This window comes from Fulmarus glacialis, unplaced genomic scaffold, assembly GCF_000690835.1.
Source record: "Fulmarus glacialis isolate BGI_N327 unplaced genomic scaffold, ASM69083v1 scaffold13308, whole genome shotgun sequence".
Lineage (NCBI taxonomy): Eukaryota > Metazoa > Chordata > Aves > Procellariiformes > Procellariidae > Fulmarus > Fulmarus glacialis.
The window spans coordinates 21,226-36,492 of record NW_009230289.1 but is presented as its reverse complement, the minus strand read 5'-3'; the positions used below and the strand labels follow the sequence as shown (position 1 = coordinate 36,492).

The following is a 15,267-nucleotide window of genomic DNA, read 5'->3' as shown; positions in this document are numbered from 1 at the left end:
AAGAGAAACTCCTATGAGAGACTTTATCTTCCAAAAATACTTAAAGACAACAAAAAAAAAAACCACCCACAAGAAGATCAATAGAAAATGTCAAAATGTAGCGTTTGCTGGGTAGCTGGAGCTGAATTGCAGTACCAGACATTTGCATTGTAGGCATGCAGTAGGTATGTTTGCTTTTCTCACTTGGAAAACCGTGCACGTCGGAGCGATGCTATAATTGGGACCAGCAAAACGATGAGTGTGAATAAAAGCAAACTGTAAGAGATAAGATGGAAATTAAGCAGGTAAAGGCTGTTCCACACTCATGCCATTCGGGTACGGTATTGCACAGTACTCATGTTTGCACCTCTAAGAAATTTCCGTTTTTTCGCATCAAAAAATCCAGATACGAAGCCGAAGCTGCCTTCTTCGCCAACCTGAAACTGTCTGATTTCAACATCATTGACACCCTTGGAGTCGGAGGGTTTGGACGAGTTGAGCTGGTAGGTAACCTTTTCTTCTTTGAAGTTTGCGTGATGTCCTATTTAAGTACCGTGTTATGAGTCTTTTTGATTTTTCTTTGTTACTACACCCGAATAACTGGAAGAAAATTATGTGATGGGATTATATATTTTCTAATGGTTGAAGAAAGCTGAATTACGTTTTCCGGTAAATAAAAATGTACAAATAAATGCTTTGCAGTAACCAAGAGGAATTTATGCACTAGGTTGAGAGAGGAGCACACACCTTCTCTCTCCAAGTGGTCCTCTGTTTATGGCATTGATTGCCTTTTAAAAACAACCTGAAGAGTTGTGCGGCTGTTGAGTGCTAAGATTGAAAGAGCAACCTAAAATCTTACTTAGCCAAAACTGGAGTAATGGTACGATGTCTCTTCTAAGCGGTTTCTAATTCAGGTCTAGAGATAGATCTCCTTGGTTATCACAAAAGCTGTAGGTTCAATGTCTGAACTATGACAACCCTTCACAGAAAAGTACTTATTTTTCGCAGAATTGTAGCAAAAGGGAAAAATCTGAGCTTGCTTTTTGCTCTGCTTGAATTTAGAGCTCTGTAGTCTTTTTTAAAACAAAGCCTGAGTGAGAGGAGACTGAAACGGCAGCCAGTGTGTGACCCGTTTGTAATACATGTAAATACAAAAACTTAGAATAGAAGGAGCTTAGTTTACATCACAGTGCTGACCACGGAGCTTCTGATACCAGACACCAGTAGAGTATGTTAGGAACTCCTGTAAGTTAGGGGCAGAAAAGTGAACAGAGTTACTGCTGCCATCACGAAACTTCGGGGAAATCCCCACCCTGCGGGAGCCAAATGCGCCTGTAGTGCTGGGATCTGGAAAACCGGCAAAATGAAGTGTTCCGGTGATTATTTGTGACCTAACGGGTAAATTCTGTGTTAAAAGTGTGACTCGCTCTGCCACGTGATTTATTTCTGACTTTTCCTGTTTGGATGTAAAATAGCGCGGAGGAGAGCACGTCCATGAGAACGCTGGTCCCTTCCTGGGGTTTGGGGGTTTTATTATTTATTTATTTGATATTAGCAACTGTTGTTTTGGAAGGCGGTCACAAGAGCTCACGCGTAGCCTGGGAAGGCTGTCCTTGCCCCACTCCTTCTATAGTCATCTGCTGTGGAGGATGCTTTCGAGCGGGACTTCAATTCGGGTTGCGCTCAACCTCCCTTTTGAAGGCCCTTCCCCCTCTGTTGACAACAGCATAAAGCTCAGGAGATTTGTCTCCTAAATTAACATCACCACTGGCTTCACCGCCCCCCAGTTTGGGGCTTGTTTTGAATCTTGTGGAGGACCTTGTGGGGTTTGTTTTCATTTTTAAGGCTTTTTTGATGCATGCTGTCAAGCTTTGAAGACCTCAAGGTGTTCCTGGGAAGGTGCATGAGTTTGTCTTCATGAGGGGTTGTTTATGGGACCCTCAAACCACACAGATGAGAAAACAAATTGGACTGTGCTATTCCTGGCCATGGGCCAGTCCTCTACCTCTGGCTGCTCACGGAGGTAATTTGGAAGCTTTAAGATGTTGACAAAAATCAAATCTTATCGATGCGTGACGCTTGGCCAGGTGTGAGGAAGAGCAGGAGTGGACATGCTCTGTTGCCGCAACGTATCAGATCACCGTCAGGTAGAAATATTGAGGTCTTAGGAGATGTTCAAATCTCAGAAGCCTCCAAGAAGCCCTGGTGCTACCTACGCAGCCGGCAGAAGGCTACTGGTGGGAGAGATGTTTCCGTCATCTCGTAGGGGTTTTCTTCAGGGGTGGGTGCCCCTCTCCTAAGCAGGAAAATGCTGGTTAAGGTCATTTTCTGTAGTTCTTAAATAATACTGAATTACACACAGAAGGATAAAAGATATTTAAAAGTTTAGCTTAACACTCCAGATTTTATTATTTTTCTTTACCACGGAGGGAAATTTTGTTATTAAAACAAGAAAATACTCTTTTTGTCAAAACAGCCTAGAATTGCTACCTCTTGCTTCTATCTTTCCCATAAAAAATACGTTTTATAATTTAAGGCTAAAAAATGAGCTAATGCAAAATGCGTCGGAGGAATTGACGCTTTCACGGCCTGCGTGTGTTACGGTAGCATGCTGGTGCACAGCAGCGTTGAAATTTGTTCCTGGAAAACATTCACATTTTTGTGTTTTCCAAGAGTAAAATTGATCAAATAAATAAAGTAGATTGCAAGGAAGAAGATTTTTATAGCTTAACCTCGGCCGCTGTGGGCCAGCCCCCGCCAGGGCATCTCCGTATCCTTCAGGAGGGCAACTGGTGGAAACTGGAATGTCTCAGGCTTAGTTTGGGTCTTGCTGGCCAGGAAGGAATAACGCTGCCATTGGCCTGCCATTGGAAGGAATAACATTTCCAGCTGTGGTTTGTATCAATATATGCTGGTTTTCCAGAGACCTCTGTGAATGCTGCCTGTTCGGAGAGGTCACCCCTTCAATGCATTCGTACACAAGTACATGGCTTTTAGGCGAGACAGCCTAAAATTCAAATAATTTTCAATTCTATGGAGATTACACGTGGAAATACCTTTTTTTTTGTCTTGCTTTTCTAGGTAGGTTTATTTTTTGTATGTCAAGAGACATTTCCAGCAGATTTGCATTGGTGGTGTACATAGTTTGCTCGGTTTTTTGATGGCTACCTGCTGCCTCTTGCAACATGCCTTGTCCTTATGGATGCTCTTCTCCTTCTTCATCCCTAACTGGACTATGTAGTCAGCTTTTATCCGGGCTTCTCTCGAGAAGAGAAACCAGCTGAGCAGTGGCTGTGCTATTTTAGTAGGGGACCAGCTCTGCCGCTGGAACAAGAGCAAAGAAAGGCTTTTGTTCACTTACAGCAGGACCTGTGTGATCCTCAGTGTTTGAAAAGCAAACAGGCGGGTTGGAGAGACCACAGTCTGCCCAGGGCCGGCCAGTGCCACATTCCTAGGACAACCCTCCCGCATTTCGGAGGGCTGCCAAGTAGGTGCAAGCCGCTCCGGGACACGTCTCGCCCAGCTGGTGGACACCTCCCTTAGCAGGGCAGAAAGAAAACATAGGAGTGGACTTCTTGGTTTTTAATAGCACGGATGAACAGGCGCAGCCCCTATTTTTTGCAACTCAGCTTCTCAGCGCTGTGTCAGTTGAGCATCTTCTGTGTTGGGATCCAGGTGCCTCAATAATACGTTGGAACAGGGAATGAGTATGTCATCTCAGGTCCACATCCACCAAGCACTGCTTTGCAGAGGGCAGGGGTGTAGGTCAGGTGGCCTCAGCCTTCATAAATCATCTCTCCTGAACTTTATTGCTCTTGTCTTTGTTCTTTAATTTCCTTTTAATTTAAGTAAGTCCTGTGTTTCTAATCGTCTGCCCCGGGTCAGTTATTTTGGATTTAAATCAATATTATTTTAGACAGCTCTGAAATAAATGTATTGAGTATCTGAACATACGGGGTTGGTTAGAGTCATTATTGCTGTGAAATCAGTCCATGTAGGTGACGGCTGAGCACAGGTAGACTGAAAATCAGGTCCACGCCTGAACACATGCCTTTTTGTTATATTGATTTATGCAGTTATCACTTCCAGCGATCACTCAGAGATGGAGGAAGGAGAAGATTTTAAATCACTCCTGTTGTTATAAAATTGCAAAAGTAATATATTTTCTCCACACTCCGTCACAAGCTTGATTGAGACTTGGTTGCAGGTACATATTTGTTCACTTCTCAGTACAGGTACACCAGTGAAAACCTATAGACTTACCCACTGTCCCTGCACGGACGCAAGCTTGGAGGGAGCTGTGCCTTTTGCACTCCTGTGGGTAACATATGGCTTGGGACATCCTGAAGGCAGCAGGCGATAGGCAGCTTGAGGACAGTCTCAGTATTTAGCCCTGACTTGACAAAACATTTAATCGTATTTTTTAACGTTCAGCAGTTTTGCGGAAGTCGGTGGCACTTAACAGCACATATTTCAACCATATGGTCATTAAACCTCGCGCTGGAAGGGGCCTAAAGAGATTGTCATCCAGGCAGAGTCAGATATACCTAACCGCTTCTGACCAGATTTCTCTAAGATGTTGAAATCTTCAGGGAAGGAGGTTCCCAGGAAGGTTCTTCCTAATATTTAACATCTCCCTGCTGTAGCCTGTAGTAGCCTTGAAATACAAATACATACAACCCTTGAGGTTGGGTTCTCTGTATTTGAAGACCATGATGACGTGAATCTGAAGAACTCTTCTCTTTAAAAGAATAAATGTGCTTCTTTTGAGCTTTACATCTAATTCGTGCTCTCTAGGCCTGTGATCATGCTTGTCCCTCCGTCTCCAGCTGGCTCTCACCTCTTTGGAGCGATGCCCAAACCGGGCACGTTAGTCCAGCCTGGACCTTCCTCTGCTCAGGCAGAGCTGGACGACCAGGGGCAGCGCTTTGCCACTACTAAATGGTGTCCCTTGTATTTCGAGTCATCACTTCAATTTGTAAGAATTAGTTTGAATTCCTTCGCTCTTCTCAAAAGTGCTCCCAGCCCTCTCTGGCTTGATTTTAATAGGTGCGAAGTTAATAATATTCATCTTAGTTCATAATCCAAGCCATTAATGAAAGTGTTTTATGGTGCCATGTACTAGACAGACCCCCGTGAAGTCCTTTTGGCTTGACGGTGGCCACTGAAAGCTAAACTCTTTTACAATACGGAGATTAATAAAGACATACACATAAAAATGAAGCCTTAGTTTCAGCCACATTTTACTGGGCCTATACAAGACCTTTTTAAAATGGACAAGATGGCATTTTTCATTTTTGTTCCTGTTTTAAGAGAAATCTGGCCACAGATTATGAAGTGCAATCAAATTTATTATAGCCTCTAGCCTGTTTTGTAAACAAAACCATTAGTGAATTAATTAGATGGCGAGGAAAAAAAAGGCCGTAATTGTCTTCCGACAGACTGACAGATGCATCACTCAGATATTTATTAGTGGAACTTTCCAATTGCATAGCTGTCCTTTTGTTCCAGCTATTACGAAGCTTTTTGTTAGAAAGATCAGTCTTCTCTTTGAAATCCCTTAATTTTTATTTTTAATTGTCAGGAATCCTGTGGCCTCCTTCCTTTTGAAAGAGTGGGCATTTTGGGTGGTGACAAGGCGAAGAGATTTAAGTGAGGGATTTGAAGATGGGGTACCTGAGTAAATCCCACATTCATCTGACAACGAAACTAGTGCTGCTGAGCTGAGCGAAATGCTGGTTATGAAGAATTGGCCCTTTTTTTCCCTTCCCTTCTTAACTGTGAGGATGCTTAATTTTAAGGATACTGTCAGGTGGGGCTGGACCAACTGCAGAGATGTTTTTTTATTTTTCCTTTGATTTTTAGTTCCTAATGGAATTAAATACATCCTTTGTAGATGAAAACATATTCTCGGGGCTTGTCTGTTAACGGAAAGGATGTTGTCAACGTTTGGAAAGATGAGGTGCCGTTTGTAGCCCATGAAGTATTGTCAGAGGCCGGATCAGGATATGAGCTGTCAAGCCGGAGGCTTCAGCTCCGGTTGGAGGCAGGAATAAGACATAAAAATAGGTGCTATATTGCGGACAAAGCCAAACTCGGGAGCGGGGCCCAATCGTGTATGGGGTTGGAGAGTTTAGGTCCATCTGGTATTTTGAAGAAAGCACAGCAGTGAGTTTTTCCATTGGGTTTCACATGGTTTAGCTATATAACCCTTCTTCTGCTATTTACTTTTTGTTGGAATGATTTTATGCATGAAGCAGTTTACATTCCTCACTGCTTTTTAGCCTTTTCCTTCTAGACATTTTTGAAAAATAATATTTACCTCTGGGCTTTATAGAAAGACACAAATTTTAATACATTTCCCAATGCCCTTGCTTATAAAAAGCTTAGTTGTGCATGTTGTCAAGCATTGAATATTAATTTTCAGTACAGGGATCGAAACATAGAATTACAGGGTTTTAGCACAGTTCAGTATTTGATTAAGCAACTGTAATTGTTCAATAGCCGAGGTTTTCTAAGGACTCTGCATTTTTTAGTGTATACTTTGGGGTATTCATAGCGTGTAATTTTGCAGTTTATTTTCCTGTAGAGTCCCATAGCACTCAGATTGTGATATGGTATTGAGTGCTTTTCCCAACCAGTTGAATCTAGATTTTTTCAAAGAAAATCAGGTCACTGTCATGGACAGTTTCCACCCTGCTGCCCACTTGTAATTAATTCTTGATTCATCCTTCAAAATTTCACCCTACAGTATATCCTAAAGACTTAATTGTTACTCCATTATTTTTCTTTCCATCTTAGGTCTTTTTTTTTTTTTTTTTAGTCTTGACTTACTTTCCGGTCTAACCCAGTCCAATCGCCATGGCTGTTCGCACGCAGCGTGCAGCTGACCCACAACTAACGCGGTGTTGAGCATGAGGTGGAAAGGATATAGTGAGAAGCACCGGGTAGCTTGCTTGCAATTTGGATATGCAAACCACAATTTCTCCCTACGCCTTGGGTCAGGAGAGTGGCTGAATCTGGCCCTAAGGACATGTGCAAAGTACCCTCAAAACCTTAACGGAGAGATCTGCGATACTGAGCACCACAGCAGGCTTTGAGGCATAAATCTGAGCAAGATACTCCCTCGCTTGCCTAATAACAAGAAATGCTGGGAAGAAAGCAAGTTGTAAGGCAAAGAGTATTACCATGGGGAAATCTGTTTCATCCTGGAAGACCGTAAATGTATTTAGTACTAATAGCACGCTGTTCTCTTTTGCTGGGGGAGGAGAAGTCGCCGCTTTGTTCGTGCAGCAGTTCAGCTGTTGGGATTAGGGGAGCTCGGCTTGCAAGTGCTGCGCTCAGCAACAGCTGCTGCTATTTTTGTTGGTTCGAATGCATCTAGCTGGGAAACGGCGGAAAATAAAGGACCTTGGACATAGCCAGCAGGCAAAAGCATTTGCGCTTCAGTTCCCAAGCACTGCGGTGGAGTCGGTTATTATTTAATGCGATACGGAGATATTCACGTTTCATGATAGCAGTGATTTGTGGCTCCATTATATCCGAATAATACACAAGAAGCAAAATGCACAGCTAGCAAAAGCCCTTTGGAAAAGCATCTTTGTCGTTACAGAGGTATTGCCGTGCCCACACGGGGAGTTCAACAGGAGACGTGAGCAACAAGTTAGTTGCCTGTGAGTCGTGGACACAAGAGTTCAAGAAAAGCTTCTGTCCAGCTCCGAAAAGCTCACCGTTACTGCGTGTTTAGGAAAAAGCCACATCTCCAGAGTAAACGAAATACTTTTTACTTGCACGAACTCCACTCCCTGTGTGTGTTCCCAGTTAGCTGGGAGCCCGGCCAGCGCCCTTAAGGATCAGCAGAAAAGGCTCATGAGCAAGGTTTTTGTGAGCGCGGTGTCCAGACGCTGTGAAAATTCATGTTCAAATACCTCCATTATACCAGCGAGAAGAAATCGGGGGATTTTTAAGTGGCAAACGCCATTCCAGTTGTAACCTCTATGTAGCTGCCAAAATGAAGGAAGGATAAACTATAAATATAAATACGTGTTCAGCTCCGCTTTCATGCCCTTGGGTCTGTTGCTCTTTCATGGCTTCAGGGGTCTGCACAGGGTACCGTAGCGGCAAATATTATCTGTAGCAGCTCCCTGGAGTAATTGCAGGGCTTCTTGGAAAACCCACGGCCATGCAGGAGCTGTAACCCACAGGCACAATATCTGCGGTAAATGGGAATTCAGAAAATTGGGAGAGGTCCTTTGCTGCCTTCTCCTAGAAGATCATGCAGGAACAGAAGACCAGACGTGAATGAGATAAGTGCAGTTAAAATAGCATATCCTCAGGCTAGGTATGGCACGGGTCAGGCACCTCACTAGTCTTCACCAAAAATAAATCCTTCTTTTGGGGATTCTTCTACATCCTGGTAAATATTTATCAACGTTTACAGATTCTCAAGGTCAGCTCGCATTGTATCAGTTCAGCTCTCCCTGGAGTTGCATGGAAATTGCTTACATTGCAGACTATATATAATACACATATATGATTTATAGTAAATAGAGACAGAGGAAGGATAAGAAACATACAGGTACACCCATTTACTCTCTTTTTCCATCGAGGCCTGGATTTTGTCTCATCGGTATCCATTTTCCCAGAAAGTCTGAAAAAGCACTAAGGTGTAAAACCATATTTATCTGTACGTGAATTATAGCTCTGTTAAAAAAAAAAAAAATCAGGCCTCGAGCGCACTGTGGGTTTTGGACGTTGGAGAAATTTATACACCGTAAAGCAAAGCAATGCTTTTGGAGCAGTTCCAGCATTTTCACAGAAGCACGGGGAGCCCAGGAGAAGCCAGACGAGTTCTAAGGAAACAAGGACTTGGAAAAGCAGGAGAGGCTGGATCTCTTCTCTTTCTCTTGTCCTTCTCCTTCTTCTCCTCTCCATCTCTCCTTCTCCTCTTCTTTTCTCTTCCCCTCTTCTCCCCTGCGTTTGCATCTTGTCCCAATCTTGTAGCGTTCCTCTTCTACTCAGCTCGCTACCAAGACATCTTCACCCCCTTCATATGGAACTTTTTAAAGTTTCTTTACTGAAGCAGCATTATTTTCTCAATGCTGAGAAGTTAAAGGTGGTCCTGTGACTTCAACTTATTAGCAGCAAGATGAAGCCCGTTTCCCTGCCATGTCCTCGTGTCCTCTTCAAGAGAACTTCTGGTTGAACATATTTTTAGGTAGTTACCCATCTGATTGGGTTCGCTCAGGGGTGGCTTTGTCATGATGGCTCAAACTGCCAAAAAAACCACCTGGTGACATGGGAACGGGGCATCACACTGAAGCACAGCCAAAGAGGAGATGACGAGGCGATGACACCGGGTGGACGGCGCTCCCCAAGTGACACGTGACTTCAAGGCACGCGGGGAGAGGGCAGCTTTGGGGCTGGCACAGAAGAAAGCCCCTTGCTTCAACTCCTGTCCACTGCGATGTTGAGGGGCTTCCTTGCTTCAGAGGTCTGGAAGGGTGTCACGTCGGAAGGAATAGCTGCCTCTTCATGAGGTTGGCAATCGCTGTGAGCTCGTGCGACGGGAAGGGGCTAAAAGATGGAGGAGCCCGACTCTTCCCGCGTAGCCCTGTCCAGTTAATACCTGCTGGTTGAAGATGCAGCCACGGCTCCAAATCTGAGTGTGGTATCTCATCACCGCAGTGCTTGGACCAGAATATTTTGCAAAGTATATATGTGTATGTATTTTTATGTTATATTTATATTTATATTATATATGCATATAAATACATATGCCATATAGATTTTATATAGTTACATATTTACATTTTTGCATATATGTATGCAAAGATATATATGCAAAATACATATGTATGCAAAATCTATATGCAAAATACATATACATGCAAAATAAAAGCAGCTATTCGTATTCTATCTTGCTTCTACAATTGGCTCGTTTAGTTATAAGCATCAGTTCTGCTGTTATTTTTGTCACTGGGATGCAGTTCATTTCCTGGCTAAGAATCCTGCAGAACGACCTAACCTAATTAATTTTACCTCTTCTCTCTCTAGTTTTGTACGTCACCTCTTCAAGGTGGTGGTTGGGCTTTATTTAACTGCGCTTGCTATTGCATTTTCTTGTCTTTTGGAGAGAAAATGTGTTCCTGTTCCACCACTGAAAGAGCTTACGTTCTCCTCCAGAGGTTCATTTCTAACCGAGAGGGCAAGAGCTCAGGCAGATTTCACCGGGAGGGCGTCCGACCAGGAGAGCATCAGCAGTAACTACAGCTTTACAAGGATTCACTATTTTGGGGATTGTTGCAGTAGAAAGGATGGTATGGGTCTGTTCTCGGTGGAGGTTCAGCTTGCTTTGCATTTTGCGATTAAGTCCATGCAGGTTGGAGACAGAATTGCAGACGCGGGCCATGGGCCAGAGCTCAGTGATGAGATGGACGTAAGATGGAAAGCTGAAACGTGTGTAGGAAGGTGGAGAGAAAGGGAAGGAGTACACTCAGTGCTATAAATTTGATTTCTGATTTTTTCCTGCCACTGGGCCTTTCGGCAGATAGGCGACTTTAATATTATCGTTGAATGTGGACATTTACAGTGGCCTTGATGTTTGCTCTTACCATCAGGGCACTGAATCTCCAGGAGAGAGCATTTTGGAGATTTTTGTGCTGGTGAAAGGGCAATGACTGGGTAAGGCCAACGCGAGGAGAGGAGCGAAAAAAGGAGGAGGGAAGGGACCAGAAATTCTTCTAACTTGCAAAAAAAAAAGGTTGAGAGAGTTGGAGGTTGGTGGTTACCATGTGTCGATCCTCTTAGCTTGGCTGCTCTCGGAGAAGAGCGATTGAAACCCAAGGCTCCGGCAGGTCTCCACCGAATCAATAGTCCCGGGGCCTTTGAAATAGAAGATGTTGCTTCTAAGTGAGTGAAAGCTGATCTTGCGAGCTGTGCAGCAAGGATGGCTCCTTTGCAAACTGCCTGCCTCGGAAAACTGCACACTTCTCCCTTTTCTGAAGCATTTAGGAGATTTTTGTGGTGGGTTTCTTTGGGAGGCTGAGCTTCCTGCCCAACGTAACCCCCCTCCTTCTGAGCCGAGGGTCAAAATCCTTGTGGCTTCTGTGGCTCCCTGTGCTATTTTTCTCATTATAATTGGAGAACTGGGTGTTCTCAGCAGCCCATTCTCATCTTCTCAACGTTAATCCTTTTGGTTTTTTTAAATAAAAAGTCTAGGTGACCCCTGGATATTTTGTTTTTCTACTTTCGAAATGAGATTGGGATTAGACGTGGGGTTTTTTCTATTAACTGTCATGAGCTTAATACTATAAATCACTGCTTGTAAGAATAATGGAAATGACCTGGAGCTCCCCAGCTTTACATTATAAAAATAGTCCTCACAGTTACCACATTTGGCAGAAACACCAAAGCCAGGGAAGGACTCGGGCATGTTGAAGAAGGAGCAGAAGTTTGCAGGATTCATCTTCCAGGTGGACAACCAGGTGATCCAAAACGTAAGCCTTAGATTTTGTACCTCGGCAGCTTGTTTTGGTGCATCGCAGGTTTAATGCAGATTAATCCCCTCGCGCTCTCAAACTCTCGCAAATCCTCGGCGTTACGAAGCACGACAGGAGCGGGAATGGAAAATGGATCTAAATTCTCCTGTGGCATTAGGTCAAAGTCTTGCATTAGCTAATTGTAGCCACCTGATTGTTCTATATTTAAACATTTGTGGCAGCGATAACATTATCAAACACCAAATAAAACCACTGCCTTCTGCTTTCTCATAGTAATTTCCTTTCCTGTACTTACTTTGAAGCTGTGCAAGTACGTATAGGAAGGCAAGTTACTTCCCCAGACTCTCCATCACGTGCCCAGGCATCCCTGAAAAAACAGTAATTAATAAAAGAAATAGCCTTTTTAATGAAAGACACAAAACTTAGGTAGTCAGAATCCATAAATGATGGATTTTTCCATAAATGAAAAATTAAAATGATAATACCGGAAGGGGACACATTTTGATTTATTCATACTATGCTTTATTATAAAATACTGGAATTTATTCTTCTGAGCCTCCACCAGGTTGTTGTGTTTATATTTAAACTGATGTCTAGTACAGATTAACATTAGGAAAATAGGAATTTATGTTTCAAGTAAGTTTAGAGTGCTAAATACCTTTTTTTTTTCTTTTTTTTTTTTAATGTTTCATGTCCAAATTAACCGAGAAGTGTTAAAATTTGCTACTGGAGCTACTTTCTTGGTTCCACTGTTCATTATTATTTGTCTGTGGACAGCCTAACCTGAAAAAATACCGGCTGAAAGAAAACAAATCTGATCTGTAATATCTAATAGGGATTTGCACAGACTTTTGTTTGAAATAATTTGTGTGGCAGCTGATTGCCCTTGTCCATCACCAGATGGACAGGTCTGATGGGAAACCACGCAATCTGGATTGCCACCAGAAGCAAGAGGGCTAAGTTCTCTAGAAGTATACGCTTAGTCATACTAAACCTTAATGGATTTTTTTTAGCAAGTTTTAGTAAATTCTGCTCAGCCCAGATTTTACCCTAAATTTCATCATGTCTTCATTCCCTGTGTGTCACCTCACTTCTCTCCCTGCTCCCCTGAAACAGCCTGGTTCAATTTAGATTGGATAATATCAAATAATTTACTTCAAACAGTTGAACTATAGAAGTCCATATGTCATCTATTCAAAATGAAGCAAAAAAAAAAAAAAAACAAACCCTAACCCCAAACCAAAAATGTTTTTATCGCTTTCAGTCTGCCATAAATGCAGAGCTGCTTTGAGCTGCGGTCAAACCACGTAGCGAAGGCAGCGCCGTGTAGCGTCAGTTCAATAAATAACTGGGCAGCTCTACTGCATAGACGAGGAAAAATGTTTTTCTTTATTTTATGTGGATTGTTTAGGTCTTTGTACCCTGTCTCCCTGAAGATTAAATGGTGAACACAGGCTTCATGCAAAGCTAATAATTAGGAGTCTCAGTGTGAAATGCAGAATAGTGCCTTTGGAAAAAGAAAAGTTTCATGTGGGCTTGGAAACGCTTGCGGCTGTGGGGAAAAGAAGAAGCCACAAATCTGGGGACTGAAACCCCAAGTGCTTTTAAAACAGATAGAGAAATACACGCATACATATATACATATTGAAGAACTTACGATGAAAACTTTGGCCATAGACAGGTGGACTCTCATTTATTAGGGTTCATTTCTGTGAATCATTTGTGGTGGCGTTGGAAATCTCTTTGCCAGCCGAGAATCAGCCTTCTGGGTTTGATTTCCTGAAGCTATATGTGTCTTTGTGGACATCTGAGTACCAGTTTGATTTCTGACAAAGGCGGGATGCTGAGGATACCATCCCTCCTTGCATTTTCCCTGCGACCTGAACCATTAGGTGAACAAAGCAAATGGGGAGGAAACTGTTCGAGGTTATGGTAAGCAGCCTGGGAAAAGTGTGGAAGGTGCCGTGGCTCTTATCAGCCCGCATTTCTGTTACCAAGAAAACATAAAAGCAGATATTATATTAAATAAACTGCGATTGCGTGAATGTTGACTCCTAGCCGAAAAGGCAAACTGGGTTTCTGATGGGGCTTGATGACAGACAAGCTGCTCGTCTGCTGGCTGAAGCCAAATTCCTACAAGAAAACCAAAATAGAAGTCGCCAAATGGCACCTCTTACTATAAAGGGGGAAAAGCATTTAACTGGCAATATTATTGTGAGCAGCTGCTGGAGGAATTTAGCAAACTAAGAGGCCTGGTAGGTCAATGACGAGGTTCCTTTCTCGTTTGGTGGTGACTAAGAGGGGATGGCCAAGATGGAAAGGCTGGCTGCGTTCCAGCTGTCTTTGGGATGGGTAGCGGTCCCTCAGAGCGGGCTGGGGACGGCTCAGGGTTCAGAAGTTACCAGGGTAACGCCGGCGAGCAAGCAAACAACTCCCTTCAACCTCATCTCGGGAAATCAGGCTAAAAATAGGTTGCTGAGGCTTAAGGTTAAAAGTAAAGACGTGACCAAGCAGTGCCGTTGAAAAGCCAGCTCCGCTCATCCTCTGCAAACATCCAAGGACTGCATTTCCCTGCCAGAGCCGGTGCATTTGTTACTAGCTCTAGAAAAAGGCTTTGCGAAAGTTGTGCCTTAGGTAGCAACATCTTCTGACCCGAGAGTAACGCTGACGGGTGGGTTTTCCCCAAAACACATGGAGTTTTAGAAATGGCTTTTCAATTTAGCAATAGGCCAGGTATTTAGAAATCTGGTTCGTACCGAAGTGAGGCTGATGACTGAAGAGGTGAGAGGAATTATTTGAAGGTAGGGTGGTGGGAATATTTGAAGGTCGGGTGGTGGGAATATTTGAAGGTCGGGTGGTGGGATTAGTGGGTCCACGTGCTGTTGGACTGGCACAGCTGGGTCGGGGGAACGCGCCCTGCTTCTAACCAGTGCGTTTGCCTGCTCTACCCAAGGTCCAGTTGAAAAGTGAAGAATCGAAAACGTTTGCCATGAAAATACTGAAGAAACGTCACATAGTGGACACGAGGCAGCAGGAGCACATCCGCTCGGAGAAGCAGATCATGCAGAGCGCCCACTCGGACTTCATCGTGAGGTACCGTCCCTCCGCCTTACACACTGCCGTGGGGGATCAAAGCACAGCCGGCATTTCATAAAACCACACAGGAACAACCCATCCATCGCTAGAAAAACACTTTAGCCATAGCTTTCTTGCCAGGGACTGCAGATACAGTGCGAGGAATAAGGTCTTCTCCAGGCCAGCGTGAGATTACTTTGCCCGTGGAGGACATCTGCCCGAGCCTAAACTAAACTCTTGTCTGAACTGGTTCGCTTTGTCCCCATGTCATGCTCACGTGGCTTTGTGGCTCTTGGAGCGAGCGCACCCCCAGCCCGCAGCCTGGGCAGAGCTTGCTGATGCCGGCGGGCGATGCTCCGTGTAGACATATACACCGTGACTCAGCATCGCCCCTGCTCAAGGTTAATATTCCTCTTGTTTCTGCATTTTCCTTCCCTCAAAGGGAAGCTGGAAGGCAGGGTTTAATCTTTTGAGATCACGCCCTGCCATGTGAATAAACAGTTGTATTCAGCGCTTCCCTTTAGGGTGTATTAGATAAATCCAGTTCGGCATCCCTTGACTCATCATGGGCAAACCATACCCCTCCCCAAAACCTAAGCAGATGCAATTCTTCATTCTTCAGTGAATAAAATCAAGTTCCAGGCATTTTTGTTTGTTTTAACCCTAATAGCGAAGTTCTCTAACTCTTCAAGGATTGCGAGTATCTGTCAGC

At 43.7% G+C, this 15,267-nt stretch overlaps 1 protein-coding gene across 1 annotated transcript in view; it reads left to right on the top strand.

Annotated features, from left to right (window-relative positions):
• Positions 1 to 392: 392 nt before the first annotated feature.
• PRKG1 (protein kinase, cGMP-dependent, type I) overlaps positions 393 to 15,267 on the top strand; it is a 31,303-nt gene continuing 16,428 nt past the window's right edge. The window contains exons 1-2 of the mRNA XM_009584174.1: positions 393 to 482; positions 14,434 to 14,573. Coding sequence (XP_009582469.1) covers positions 14,470 to 14,573 — 104 coding nt within the window. The 5' untranslated portion in view covers positions 393 to 482; positions 14,434 to 14,469. The remainder of the gene's footprint in view (positions 483 to 14,433; positions 14,574 to 15,267) is intronic.